This window comes from Caenorhabditis remanei, chromosome II (assembly GCF_010183535.1).
Source record: "Caenorhabditis remanei strain PX506 chromosome II, whole genome shotgun sequence".
Classification (NCBI taxonomy): domain Eukaryota; kingdom Metazoa; phylum Nematoda; class Chromadorea; order Rhabditida; family Rhabditidae; genus Caenorhabditis; species Caenorhabditis remanei.
Window position 1 is genome coordinate 16,890,785 of NC_071329.1, and position 12,838 is coordinate 16,903,622.

The 12,838-nt window shown below is 38.7% G+C and overlaps 3 protein-coding genes across 3 annotated transcripts; 2 read left to right on the plus strand and 1 right to left on the minus strand.

Annotated features, from left to right (window-relative positions):
- Positions 1–306: 306 nt before the first annotated feature.
- GCK72_007534 (uncharacterized protein) lies at positions 307–3,394 on the minus strand (the record flags this gene model as incomplete). Its single annotated transcript, XM_053726279.1, has 10 exons — positions 307–525; positions 575–834; positions 879–1,157; positions 1,207–1,677; positions 1,726–1,951; positions 1,995–2,213; positions 2,258–2,560; positions 2,670–3,039; positions 3,086–3,290; positions 3,340–3,394. 10 exons carry the CDS (start codon positions 3,392–3,394, stop codon positions 307–309), a joined length of 2,607 nt encoding a protein of 868 aa, XP_053590473.1.
- A 457-nt stretch (positions 3,395–3,851) lies between these two features.
- On the plus strand, positions 3,852–4,195 carry GCK72_007535 (uncharacterized protein; the record flags this gene model as incomplete). The annotated part of the gene is made up of 2 exons (XM_053726280.1): positions 3,852–4,039; positions 4,084–4,195. 2 exons carry the CDS (start codon positions 3,852–3,854, stop codon positions 4,193–4,195), a joined length of 300 nt encoding a protein of 99 aa, XP_053590474.1.
- A 468-nt stretch (positions 4,196–4,663) lies between these two features.
- Positions 4,664–5,208, plus strand: GCK72_007536 (uncharacterized protein; the record flags this gene model as incomplete). Its single annotated transcript, XM_053726281.1, has 3 exons — positions 4,664–4,811; positions 4,857–4,994; positions 5,042–5,208. The coding sequence occupies 3 exons, from the start codon at positions 4,664–4,666 to the stop codon at positions 5,206–5,208; spliced, it is 453 nt and encodes a 150-aa protein (XP_053590475.1).
- Positions 5,209–12,838: the final 7,630 nt, after the last annotated feature.

Here is a 12,838-nt window from a genome sequence, read left to right on the forward strand (position 1 = left end):
CAAAATACATGTGTGGTGTCTGAAAATGGGGTGGTTTGTTTAAAATGAGGAACCGTGTCATGATTTTTCTTGAAAATGATACAAGTTTTGTAGTGTTTATAGTTTGTTCACAATTTTGCAATGAATTACATTGAAATGTGTATTGAATTGCATACAGTTTGTGCGAGCTGATTATGTTGTACTCCCAAGTTTCTGTTCTTGTAGGGGGCGCATAGTAGAAAAATCAGGTGCATACAGTATAAGCTGCAATTGTTTAACAGTAAAGGCAACAATTTAAAATTTAATTTATTAATACTCGTAATTGTGTTAATACTCGTAATCGTCAATGAGATTTGTATTTGCATCATCAAAGCCAAATGGTTCGTAGCGTCCCTCTGATGTAAAGTATCCCTTGTCCGTGACGGGTCTCAGACGCTTTCGTTGGTGAATGGTGGTAATGTCGTCCAAAATTCCTGGACCCCTCTTGAATCGGAGCTGCGAGGCGATTAATGGCTGCACAGAACGATTAGCAATGTACTCTCTCATCTGAAAACAGTTTTGTTTGGATAAAATTAATATATTAAATAGTTGTTACCATTGTTTCCAGTGCTTCAAAATTCACTTTCTTGGCCGTTTCCGAGTTTAGCGTCACCCCTTTTGCCTTGACGAAATAGTCTTCTTCTCCTGTGGCAGTTCTCCTAACCAGTGTTCCATATACTTTTGATGCTACCGTGACCACTTTTACCAATTCACAACCCGATGCAATCTCGTTGGTCATCATTCCGAGACTCTCTCCTTTCAAATCTCCGAGTAAATCTGTTCCTCTGTCCTGACGGAATATAACAGAATCCGTGTCTGAAAAAAAGATCATTTCTCGCTTTTTGTAAAATACGCATTACCACAATAAATGAGACGGTCAGATCCAATTTTTTCGAGAGCAGTGTAGAGGCGAATTCGTGCAGCTGATGTGGTGAGTGCCCCGTAAACGACATTAGTCAGTTGTCCAGTTTTCACGGCGCTATTGGTAGCTTTTCTAGCAACGAGGACATGATCTTCATCCCATTCGTCAAATCGCTTTGGTTCATATCCCGGTTCGTTGAAAAAGTTGCCAATAGCAATGTGATCCTTGGTCTTGATGATTTTCACTTCCACCTTTCCGGGTCTTTGCGCAAATTTGCCTGTAAAAGTACACATTTTGATAGTTTTTCTGATACACACTAAAATTACCCCAAGTACTGTTGAGAAAGAGCTTGGCAAGACTTCGAAGTGCTGGATTCACTGCAATCTTACAGCCATCAATTTTTACTCCATCATTCAAATAAATGTTTTCAATGTGGGCTTCCTTTTCCTCGTCAGTCATGTCAGGGCGCGGCCATCCAGAGGCTTCGTGCTTTTGCTTGAGAAGAGGCTTCATGAAACTGGCAAAGAATCCACCACGGAACCACTTTTCGTCTGGCCAATGCCACACTTCGTGGTAACGGAGAATTTTGTATCCCTTATCCAAAGCCAATTGAAGTTCGTCGCTACACCATACTCCAGTCAGGCAGCGGTCAGAAACAGATTCATGGCAACACTTTGCAGTGTTTTTGGTTTCCACACAAGTCCGACACAGTGGGAACACGAGTTTTCCCTCATCACGGTACGGAAGCACGGGAGTAGCCAAATCTTTGGGTGCTAGAGCACAACAAAACACGAGTCCTAAACGTTTTAGAGTTACAAACCTTGCTAACATTTAAAATTACAAACCTCGATACGGCAATACAATGGATGAGACTGATTCAAAATCTTTTGTGATTCGGATCGGCTGGCCTTCTGGATACATGGCTCCCATGATATTGACCCAAGGGTATACAGAACAATAGTCATAGTACTCGAGTGTACTTGTGTCGTCAGCTTCGGCAATGGATTGGAACGGCTGTGTTCTTTCACCATACATGGCATTACGGGGAATGAGATTGTGAGCGTGGCGACACTAAACATGTAAAAATCGAAACAAATCTCGTAAAAACACTTACATTCTTGAAAAACTTGTTCATATCTCTATTCTTTTTCAGCTCTGACTTGATTTCGCACTCCCAGATTGATGACACTGTGAAGCCTTCCTGCTCGAGTAGAGCTTTTCTTGCCATTGTTGCATCATACAGTTCTTCCATTGTAACATCAATCCTTTTTGGACACTTTGCCTCACGAGCTGGATAGCAGAATTTACACCCGTGCCACATGCATCCATACACCTAAAATTGCAAGTAGAAAAAAAACATTTACATTTTCTCGTTACCTCGAAAATTTCCCGTGTTTCCGTATTATATGCGTCCACATAATACTCGTGTCCCTGTACTGTGATTTTTTCCTCTCCTCCTCTCAGAGCATGCACGAGTTTCAAATCAGGGTCTAGGTGTTCTAACCATCGAATGTATTTGAGCGCAATTTCAGAATTGTTACGCCCAACAAATCCATTTTCTGGTATGTACCCCACTACGCCCTTTTTGATGTGCTCGTGCTTGAGAACAAAGAGAATGAAACTTGCCAACGTACAAGACTGGATGAAAGGGGACCACCCATTGAACATTTCTTGACATAGCTGAAAAAAGAGTTGGTACATTTTTGAAAAAAAGTAAAAGAATTACCTTCATGTATCGACAGACAGAAGCGGTTAGGATTTCTACATCGTTGATGCAGTACTATCGAACTTGTTTATTAAAGTCAAATTCCTGGCCATAATTTTCCTCGTACCATGTCTCCAATTTCTTCTTTTCCTTTTCCGACTTGAACTTTGGGTCGTAAAACTCTATTGGAGGCAGAGTGGACAGCACCTTGTTGTAGTTTTCCGGCGTGTTGAATAGGTACGGAAAATGGCCCTTGTCTGCGATCGCAAGTCCAAAAGCTTTGGGCATGTCGGCGAGTCTCATTGGCATGAATCGAAGAGAATCTCGAAACGTCAGGACGTTTCCCGGGGCTACCTTGACAGTGGCATTGAGAATGGTTGATCCATTGGAGATGAAGTCTGGGGTTGACGAAAATCGTTTTGTCATTGCCTTGAGCAAAAAGATGTGGTCATATCTATAAAAAGCTTGTTTTTAAAAAGAATACGTGTTTTTGTACATACCCTCCTCCATTGTGTGCAACAATGTAGGCGTTCTTCAAACGCACATCACTTGATAAGACGTCAATGAACGCATCCACCACTGAATCTGTGTTTTCAAAGGAAATGTATTGGACGGGGCCACAGTGCTGACAAGAATCTCCGAAACATGTCTCGCACACAAGACGATACGCCACCGCATTAACTTTGTGGGGAAGTAAGATGTCATCTAGAAAAAAAAACAAAAAGGTGCAAACAATTAGAATACAACAATTTACCTTCAAGATCCTGTCCTGCTTTGGCCACGATGCATTCGAAATCGTAAATCACCATTGTCCATTTTTTCTGCTTCTCTAGAGCCTTTCTTCTTTCTGTTTCTGTGGGCAGAGAATGAGTACACTCGTGTTTCGTCGTACGAAACTGTGAGCAAACTGGGCAATAATGAGTAGCATGGCATTCGTGTTCTTTTTTTGAATATTCGTTGCGTTGATGAATTTTTTGACAAGTGTGGCATCTGTAAAAAAACTCTATATGGTAGTGAACACGAGTATTTGCAACTTACTTTTGGTATTTCTTACAGTGAGACAGAGAACTTTTTGAACTTGACAGCTTGTGAGCATCAAAACATTTTTCGTCAAGAAAGTAAATGTTGCAATCGTTACAATAAAACGATTTGGGTCCTCGAGAAGCCTGACAGTTGTACTTGGAGACTCTAGACGAGTTGGTTTATGAGAGGGTGTTTGATTTGGATGAAATCATCATACCAGGAACATTGAGGAATTTACTGGATATGAATTGTGCCAACATTCATCTGTATGGGGTAATCTCCAATGAAGATATGAATCAGTTCTTGAGAGGATGGTATGATGGTTGCTTTGACAAATTACGTAGAATAGAGTTTTACGTCAATCTACGATGGCAAAAACTTTTGGCTGGTATGTCAGTGTACGAAGATTGCGAGTGTAAGATTCCCATAAAGTATGAGTAGGCAATCTCTAGAGTAACCGTTTACAATATTGCAGGCCACTATACCGAATGAAGACCATCTACATTGAAAACCGCAATGGGGTCAAAGCAAGTATTGAAAGAATAAAACAAGTAGAGGACATGTACATGTGTATGACAATCAGATGAAATTGTTAATTGATAGAGAAAAACGTCACCGGACACAAAAGTAGCTCTATGAGTAGATGTGCTCTAATACAGCACTCTTTGTATGTTTTCTCATTTGAATCTGCTTCCTCACTTGTCGCTTGTGCTGATTGAGTGTTTTCATAGTAAAAGAATAAATTTTTTATAACGAGAACTTTATTCACAATGAATTATAAATGAGGTGCTGTTTGACATGTCCGTTCGAAATTCAAATATGAATCTTCTTGACGGCTTTGTACACATTGTATGCGCCGAATAGGTGCTAATTGATCTCAGAGAATTCATATTATTCTGTATACAGCAAAAAGCTTTATTTTTGGTGTATGAGATTTTTATACACTTTTGGCTCCGCCCACTTTCTGACGTCAGCATTGTTTCCTGTAAAGTTATGAAAAGCATCATTCTTGCTTTTTTCAACGATACAAATCGGTGACTGTTTTTATTGCTCTCATGGATTTCCTCGACCCAAGTCCTACTGTTTTCCCGATGGTTCATCCTTCGCAAATTCCGCTTCCTCTAAACCAATATGACCCTCCGCCAAGTCAATTTGCTACTGACCATGACGGAGAATCGATTCCAGAGTTGCAAAAAGATTCAGGTACGAACGATTTACCTGTTGCTTAAAAACTATTGTCTTTTGCAGGGTCGATGGTGAAGAAACTCTTTAAGAGTCGAAAACAACTCTTGGAAACTCCTGTCAAGAAAGTTCCCATCTCGAAACCCCGAACAACAAAAACAAAGAGGGTTTCGCAAGAACAATTTGGAGAAATTAGTTTTGACGGTACTTGCTTTCTGTATGCAAAGTTTTTATTCATCTTGATATTTTAGATGCCCCACTCAGGGTTATTGACAAATCAAAAGGGAAATTGGATGTAGCTGTGATGAAATGTTGTGCAGGAAAGCTGTTCTGGACGTTTGAAGAAGGTAAAATGATTCTTAAAATGTGTAACCGATGTGTGGACCTCAATAGAGGTTATGCAAGAATTTTAAATTGATTCAGTTTTTTGAAATAAAGATTTTCATGGTCACGAACAGTTTTTTTGACATTGAATGTCTTTTTTTTCATCGTGAAGAGTGAGATTTTAATCTTGACCAACCCAACAAGAAACATTCTAAAATCACTCGTTGGCACCCACCCGTACGCTATAATTTCTCTGTCGTCTGTTTCTCTCAACATTGGGTCTCTCCTTCCTAAAGTACAGTACACCCAATGGAAAAAAACTTACCTGGAACAGTATACCTACAATTACACTCGAACTGGCAAAACAATTGGCTAGACCGCGACCGATGTATAGAGAATACAACAAAATACAACCAAAATTTGATACACTTTCTTTTCTCTGCCGTCTGTTTCTCTCCACGTTGTGTCTCTCTTTCCTAAAGTACAGTACCCCCAATGGTAAAACTTACCTGTAAAAGTATACCTACAATTACACTTGAACTGGCTCAACAATTGGATTTCTCGGCCATGAGCAATATGAAATGAAAATTTCTAAAATGAACTAAAAACTAAACAAAATTCAATAACAAAAAATCTGAAATTTTAAGACTTGAAAATGAGGAAAATTTTAATAAATTGTGAAAAAATTTGGCAGAAATTGAAATTTCGTAATGAGGGTAAAAAACATGATTAATAATCACAATTAATGACTTATCATAACTTATCATAACTTATCATAACTTATCATAACTTATCATAACTTATCATAACTTATCATAACTTATCATAACTTATCATAACTTATCATAACTTATCATAACTTATCATAACCGCGGAGATTGTAATCTCCGCTACGGGGTATCCCTCCATTTTCGGAGATCTTATCTCCGACACGGTGTATCCCTTCATTTTCGGAGATCTTATCTCATGATGACTCATGGTGGTGGAGAATTTTAGTCCCGAACACTACTGTGATGGTTGCGGTAACTCCTTATTGACCTGTAAACCGGCTTTAAAATTATCTTTGGCGACAAGAACACATTTAATTATGAGAGCACAGTTAAATGCCGTGATTACCAAAATTATTGCAAAAAGAATAAGCCGGTTCACATGTCAATAAGGAGTTACCGTAACCATCACTCAACTTGAGCATCTTTTTAGTAGGTTCTTGGCAAATTTAGGAGGTTATCACGATAAATCTCTGTTGTAGGCGATGCGTTTCACATTTCTCTGAGTTTCCCAATCTTGTTTTTCAATAAAACTCGATAAACAGTGTCTGCAGACACGGGAAAGTTCATTTCGACATTCATTTTAGGAGCATTGGATCTTAGATTCGAAGCAAACTGCACGGTTCTGCGTTTGTGACAGTCCGAAAGCGTGGATGTCCTTCCGAAATAATCTTCGCCCCATAATTTACTGAAATCACAACCTATGGACAGAGTGTACCTCCCGAACAGGTTGTTTCGTTTGAAATTTGACTGATTGAGGAATTTTGTGCATTTTGAGTGTCCATTCGGCATTTTTCATTATCGGCCGGCAATTTTCTGGGACCCATCAGTGTGAAAACCAATAAACTAGCAGAAAACACAGTTTCAATCTGAATAATTCAAAGAAAAATCAAGACATAATGCAAAAAATGAAAAGTGGCGTATCATTTTGTGGATTGGAAAAAACGAAAATATTGAAAAATTAGAACTTTCTCAATTTATTATATCAAATTTGTTTTTGTTATGAAACTAGTAAATACTTATAAAGAGTTTTCAATACGGTTATGGACAAGATTTCATCATTTCTCATTTTTGAGATTTTCAAAATTTTGAAATGTGGCGTATCATTATGTGGATCACTGTACTTTAATAAAGGAATCTTCAGCACTTCCCATTTCCAAGAATTTTGAAGTTTTGGGTGGTGGCGTATCATTATGTGGAGCACTGTACAGAAAAGTGCACAAGAATACAGAAAAGTGCACAAGCTTCAGAAAAGTGCACAAGAATACAGAAAAGTGCACAAGAATACAGAAAAGTGCACAAGCTTCAGAAAAGTGCACAAGAATACAGGAAAGTGCACAAGAATACAGAAAAGTGCACAAGAATACAGAAAAGTGCACAAGCTTCAGAAAAGTGCACAAGAATACAGGAAAGTGCACAAGAATACAGAAAAGTGCACAAGAATACAGAAAAGTGCACAAGCTTCAGAAAAGTGCACAAGAATACAGAAAAGTGCACAAGCTTCAGAAAAGTGCACAAGAATACAGAAAAGTGCACAAGAATACAGAAAAGTGCACAAGAATACAGAAAAGTGCACAAGCTTCAGAAAAGTGCACAAGAATACAGAAAAGTGCACAAGAATACAGAAAAGTGCACAAGAATACAGAAAAGTGCACAAGAATACAAAAAAGTGCACAAGAATACAGAAAAGTGCACAAGAATACAGAAAAGTGCACAAGAACACAGAAAAGTGCACAAGAATACAGAAAAGTGCACAAGAATACAAAAAAGTGCACAAGAATACAGAAAAGTGCACAAGAATACAGAAAAGTGCACAAGAATACAGAAAAGTGCACAAGAACACAGAAAAGTGCACAAGAATACAGAAAAGTGCACAAGAATACAGAAAAGTGCACAAGAATACAGAAAAGTGCACAAGAATACAGAAAAGTGCACAAGAATACAGAAAAGTGCACAAGAATACAAAAAAGTGCACAAGAATACAGAAAAGTGCACAAGAATACAGAAAAGTGCACAAGAACACAGAAAAGTGCACAAGAATACAGAAAAGTGCACAAGAATACAAAAAAGTGCACAAGAATACAGAAAAGTGCACAAGAATACAAAAAAGTGCACAAGCTTCAGAAAAGTGCACAAGAATACAGAAAAGTGCACAAGAATACAGAAATGTGCACAAGAATACAGAAAAGTGCACAAGAATACAGAAAAGTGCACAAGAATCAGGAACGACCGGACCGGGACGAGGGTAAATTCTGCCCGGTCCGGCTTTAAGACAGCCCGGCCCGTCCCGTGTGGGCCGGTCTGATTTTTGACAAGTCTGGTGAAATGCACAAAGTTGTGCCTCGCCATGATGCAAAAATGTGGTAAAAGATTAGAACGTTGAACACGTCGAAACTTAAAAGACAAAAAGAACAAATAGAAGTTAGTGCATTGCACAAGATGGAACATAATCACGTATCACACAGTATACAAAAAAAATTGGTAAAAATTATAAATTTTCTTGAAGGTTCTTGTGCAGCGCACAAAAAAGTTCAACTATGAATAGTGCTGCATTAGCCGGTTGAAAAGTCAACCGTTGATCCCTTTCACCACGTAGAGGTTCAGCACAATAGAAAGGGTTTAGGGTTTCCCCTATTTTGATGGATTTTTATTCGATTTCTATATTTAAATTATAACAACAACATAAAATTAGTGAACAAAACAGAACAAGTTATAAAAAACCAAAATGTATATTTCTTAGATCTTTTGTATTTTGGTTCAGATCTTTCACTAAAGACCAGGGAGCAAGAAGAAACGTTACCAGGGAGCAAGAAGAAACGGAAAATTTGGGAAATATTGGCAGCAGGGGTAGAAATTGTATTAATATAAAAAAACAAGGTTTGTGCACAGAGCAACTTGAACATGAGAAAATAACAAAACGAATTTTAGAAAACAAAACAAAAACTTGAATATATGCTTTGTGCACTGCACATTTTTAGCAGAGGCCTAAGCCTAAAAAAACAAAGGAAAAAATAGAAATCATTCTGATGCTAATAGTTTAATGTTTTGATCTTTTATTTTCAGGCTCCGTCGGAACTCCTGAACTCTTGCAGTTTAACTGTTTGCTCAGCGATTTTTCGGCATAGATGGGACACACTGCTTTAGCCTTCGCCTTTCCATTTTCGAGGTGGTGGTTGACCATTGCCATTAGACGCCTATAGCACTTATATGTTGGTTCGCCAGTACAATTTTTATTTCCGTAAAACAGATAGACAAATGTTGAAGGCGCTCCAAATGCAGTGGGTCCTGGAAGAAAACCAACATTCAAAAAAATCTAGCATTTGCAATATGACATACCGTTTATCATACCGGAGTGAATTTTTGAAAATCCCTGCGAAACGATTTCGGCAATCGCACACGTCGAGGGGTTCAAAAGAATGATCTGCAGCTGTTTCTCGTTGACAAAATCTACAGATGGTGGATCGTTCATAGCAACATAAACGGAACCATCAGGAACGTCTTTTTTCGATTTAACGAAATTCAAACTGTCAAATTTGACATCATCAGAGTTTTCAGACGTCTCGTTCTCATCAGTCTTGGTTTTTCGCTTTCTGGTCGTCTTTCGAGCCGTCGAAATTGATTCGAGTTTCGGACGAGCAAGCTGAAACGATGAGTGATCACTCATGCAATTAGAAATGATCTCATTATTGCCAGTTGTTTTGTCGCCCAACTCATCATCAACAATATCATCCTTCTGTTCATTGTGTTGTAATGTTGAGTTCGCCGTCTGAAAATATTAACTTGTGCAGTGCACATAGCTTTTAATGTGACAAATGAATATAAAAATGCTTACCTTTTCACTATCATTTCCAGTCTCATTATTACCAGTTGTTTTGTCGCCCAACTCATCATCAACAATATCATCCTTCTGTTCATTGTGTTGTAATGTTGAGTTCTCTGATAAGTTTTCCACTGGTAACTCCTATAATTAGTGATTTAAAAAAATATCACACATTGAACAAATGTGCACTGCACAAAATAAAAGACATCGAGCAAAAGGTGCACTGCACAAAATAGAAAAAGAATTTCACCTCTTCGGGATTCTCGTAATTCACGTTCTCCTGTGACTCTTTTGACTCGTTCTCTTCCAATTGTTCATCGTCGACTTCTCCATTGCTATCCGAGTCAATCGGCTGTGGTGTTGCTTGTCTTGAAGGCATTGTCAACTGCAATTTAAGTCTTTTTAAGGATTTGGAAAAAAACATCATTTGACTAAATTTAATATCGAGTCATTACGTGCACTGCACAAATCCGAGAAAACAGGATACATAAAGTGCAGTGCACGAATCCGAGAAGACACGATCCAAAAAGTGCACTGTACAAATTCGATAATTCAATTTGCAAAAAGTGCAGTGCACAAATTCGAGGAGACACTTTGAAAAATTTGTGCACTGCACAAATTCGAGGAGACACTTTGAAAAAAAGTGCAGTGCACAAATTCGAGAAGACACTTTGAAATAAAAGTGCAGTGCACAAAAAAAAGTTAAAAATGAAGTGCACAAATTGCAAGAAGAGCACTGACAAATGATGAATCATCTAGCCCCATAAGTTCAAACTACAGTAACCTCGGTATGTGTCTTTAAGGTCTCGAAGCGATCATGCGTATCTAACTATTGTCGAAATAAAAAAGTGATACCCGGTGTTTGCGGACTTAATGCGAATTTTAATAATTTTTCCACTAAGTCCGCAAACACCGGGTATCACTTTTTTTTATTTCGACAATAGTCGACAAACACAACAATCTGAATATTTACGGATTTGAAAAAATTTGTGCACTGCACAAATTCGAGGAGACACTTTGAAAAATTTGTGCACTGCACAAAAAAAAGTTAAAAATGAAGTGCACAAATTGCAAGAAGAGCACTGACAAATGATGAATCATCTAGCCCCATAAGTTCAAACTACAGTAACCTCGGTATGTGTCTTTAAGGTCTCGAAGCGATCATGCGTATCTAACTAGTCGACAAACACAAAAATCTGAATATTTACGGATTTGAAAAAATTTGTACACTGCACAAATTTGAGGAGACACTCTGAAAAAAAGTGCAGTGCACAATTTCAAAAAGACACTCTGAAAAAAAAAGTGCAGTGCACAAATTCGAGGAGACACTTTGAAAAATTTGTGCACTGCACAAAAAAAAGTTAAAAATGAAGTGCATAAATTGAAAGAAGAGCACTGACAAATGATGAATCATCTAGCCCCATAAGTTCAAACTACAGTAACCTCGGTATGTGTCTTTAAGGTCTCGAAGCGATCATGCGTATCTAACTAGTCGACAAACACAAAAATTCTAAAGAGTGCCGACAAAATTCTAAAGAGTGCCGACATAAAGAGTGCCGACAAGTCTAAAGAGTGCCGACAAGCGGTAAAGAGAGACCATGAAAACTTCGCGAAGTATAGACTTCTAAATGCAGCAAACCAGAGAAAGAGTCTGAAAAAGGTCGCAAGAGACATCAATGAATATCAATCATACATTCCATGTCTGTTATCAGGAGAGACAGGAGAAAAGCTCACTTCAAGAGAGAAAATGGAAATCGAAGTCAGACGCTTCTACTCAAACCTGTTTGCAACCAAACAGTCGAAAGTGACAACCACCCTCCCTCAACAAACAGAAGCATTACCTCCATTCCTTCCAGAAGAAATCCAACACTCCCTGAACTCATTCCAAAACGGCAAAGCAGCGGGAGAAGACAAGCTATTAGCAGACTTCCTGAAAAGTTGTCACTTCACCGTTCACAAACTTCTAGCGAATAAATTCTCACGTTATCTTCAAGAAGGAAAAGTTCCAACAAAGTGGAAATCGTCAAAAACAACTCTAATATTCAAGAAAGGAGACAAAGAAAATCTTGAGAATTATCGGCCGATCTGCCTGCTTCCTGTTTTATACAAAGTCTTCACAAAATGTATTCTGAATAGAATCCGGAATTCACTAGAAGAAGCACAACCGGTCGAACAAGCAGGATTCAAAAGATCCTTCTCGACGATTGACCACATCCATTCAGTGCAAAGACTGCTGGAAGTAGGTCGAGAATATCAAATACCAATAACAATGATATTTATCGACTTCAAGAAGGCATTTGACACGATCGAACCTGCCGCGTTATGGGAATGCCTAAAGACTCAAGGGATAGACTCTGGATACATAAAACTCCTAAAAGAGAGTGTTACAACGATTGCTCCACCACAATCACACCATTCTATCACCCAGTCAACATCCCCATTACCAGAGGCGTCAGACAAGGTGACCCCATATCACCAAACTTGTTTTCTGCTTGTCTCGAAACGGCTTTTAGTCGAATGTCATGGCCACATATAAAAGAAGACAAAGATGACTACGACAACTCCCCTGGTATCAGAATTAACGGCAGAAACCTAACACACCTACGATTCGCCGACGATATCATTCTCATCTCTAAAACTCCACAAATAGCGGAAAAAATGCTACAAGAGCTGGTAAACAGTTGTGAAACAGTCGGTGTGGAAATAAACGCGAGTAAAACAAAAGTGTTGAGAAACAAATTTGCGTCAAGTCACCAAGTAACCATCAGAAACAACAACACCACGACCACAATTGAAGATGTCGAGGAATACGTTTATTTGGGAAGACTACTCAACACGAACAACGATCTAGAACCAGAAATTCACAGAAGACGACGATCAGCATGGACGGCACTCAACAATATCAAAAACACAACAGATGCCTTGACATGTCCGAAAATCCGAGCGCAACTTTTCGACTCCATTGTTCTCCCCGCGCTGACATATGGATCAGAAACATGGACTTTCACTAAAGCTCTATCCGAAAGAGTAAGAATAACACATGCTGCACTGGAACGTAAACTCGTCGGAATTACCCTCACGGAACAACGAGAAAAAAACCTCCACCGAGAAGACATAAGGAAGATGTCCCAAGTGAA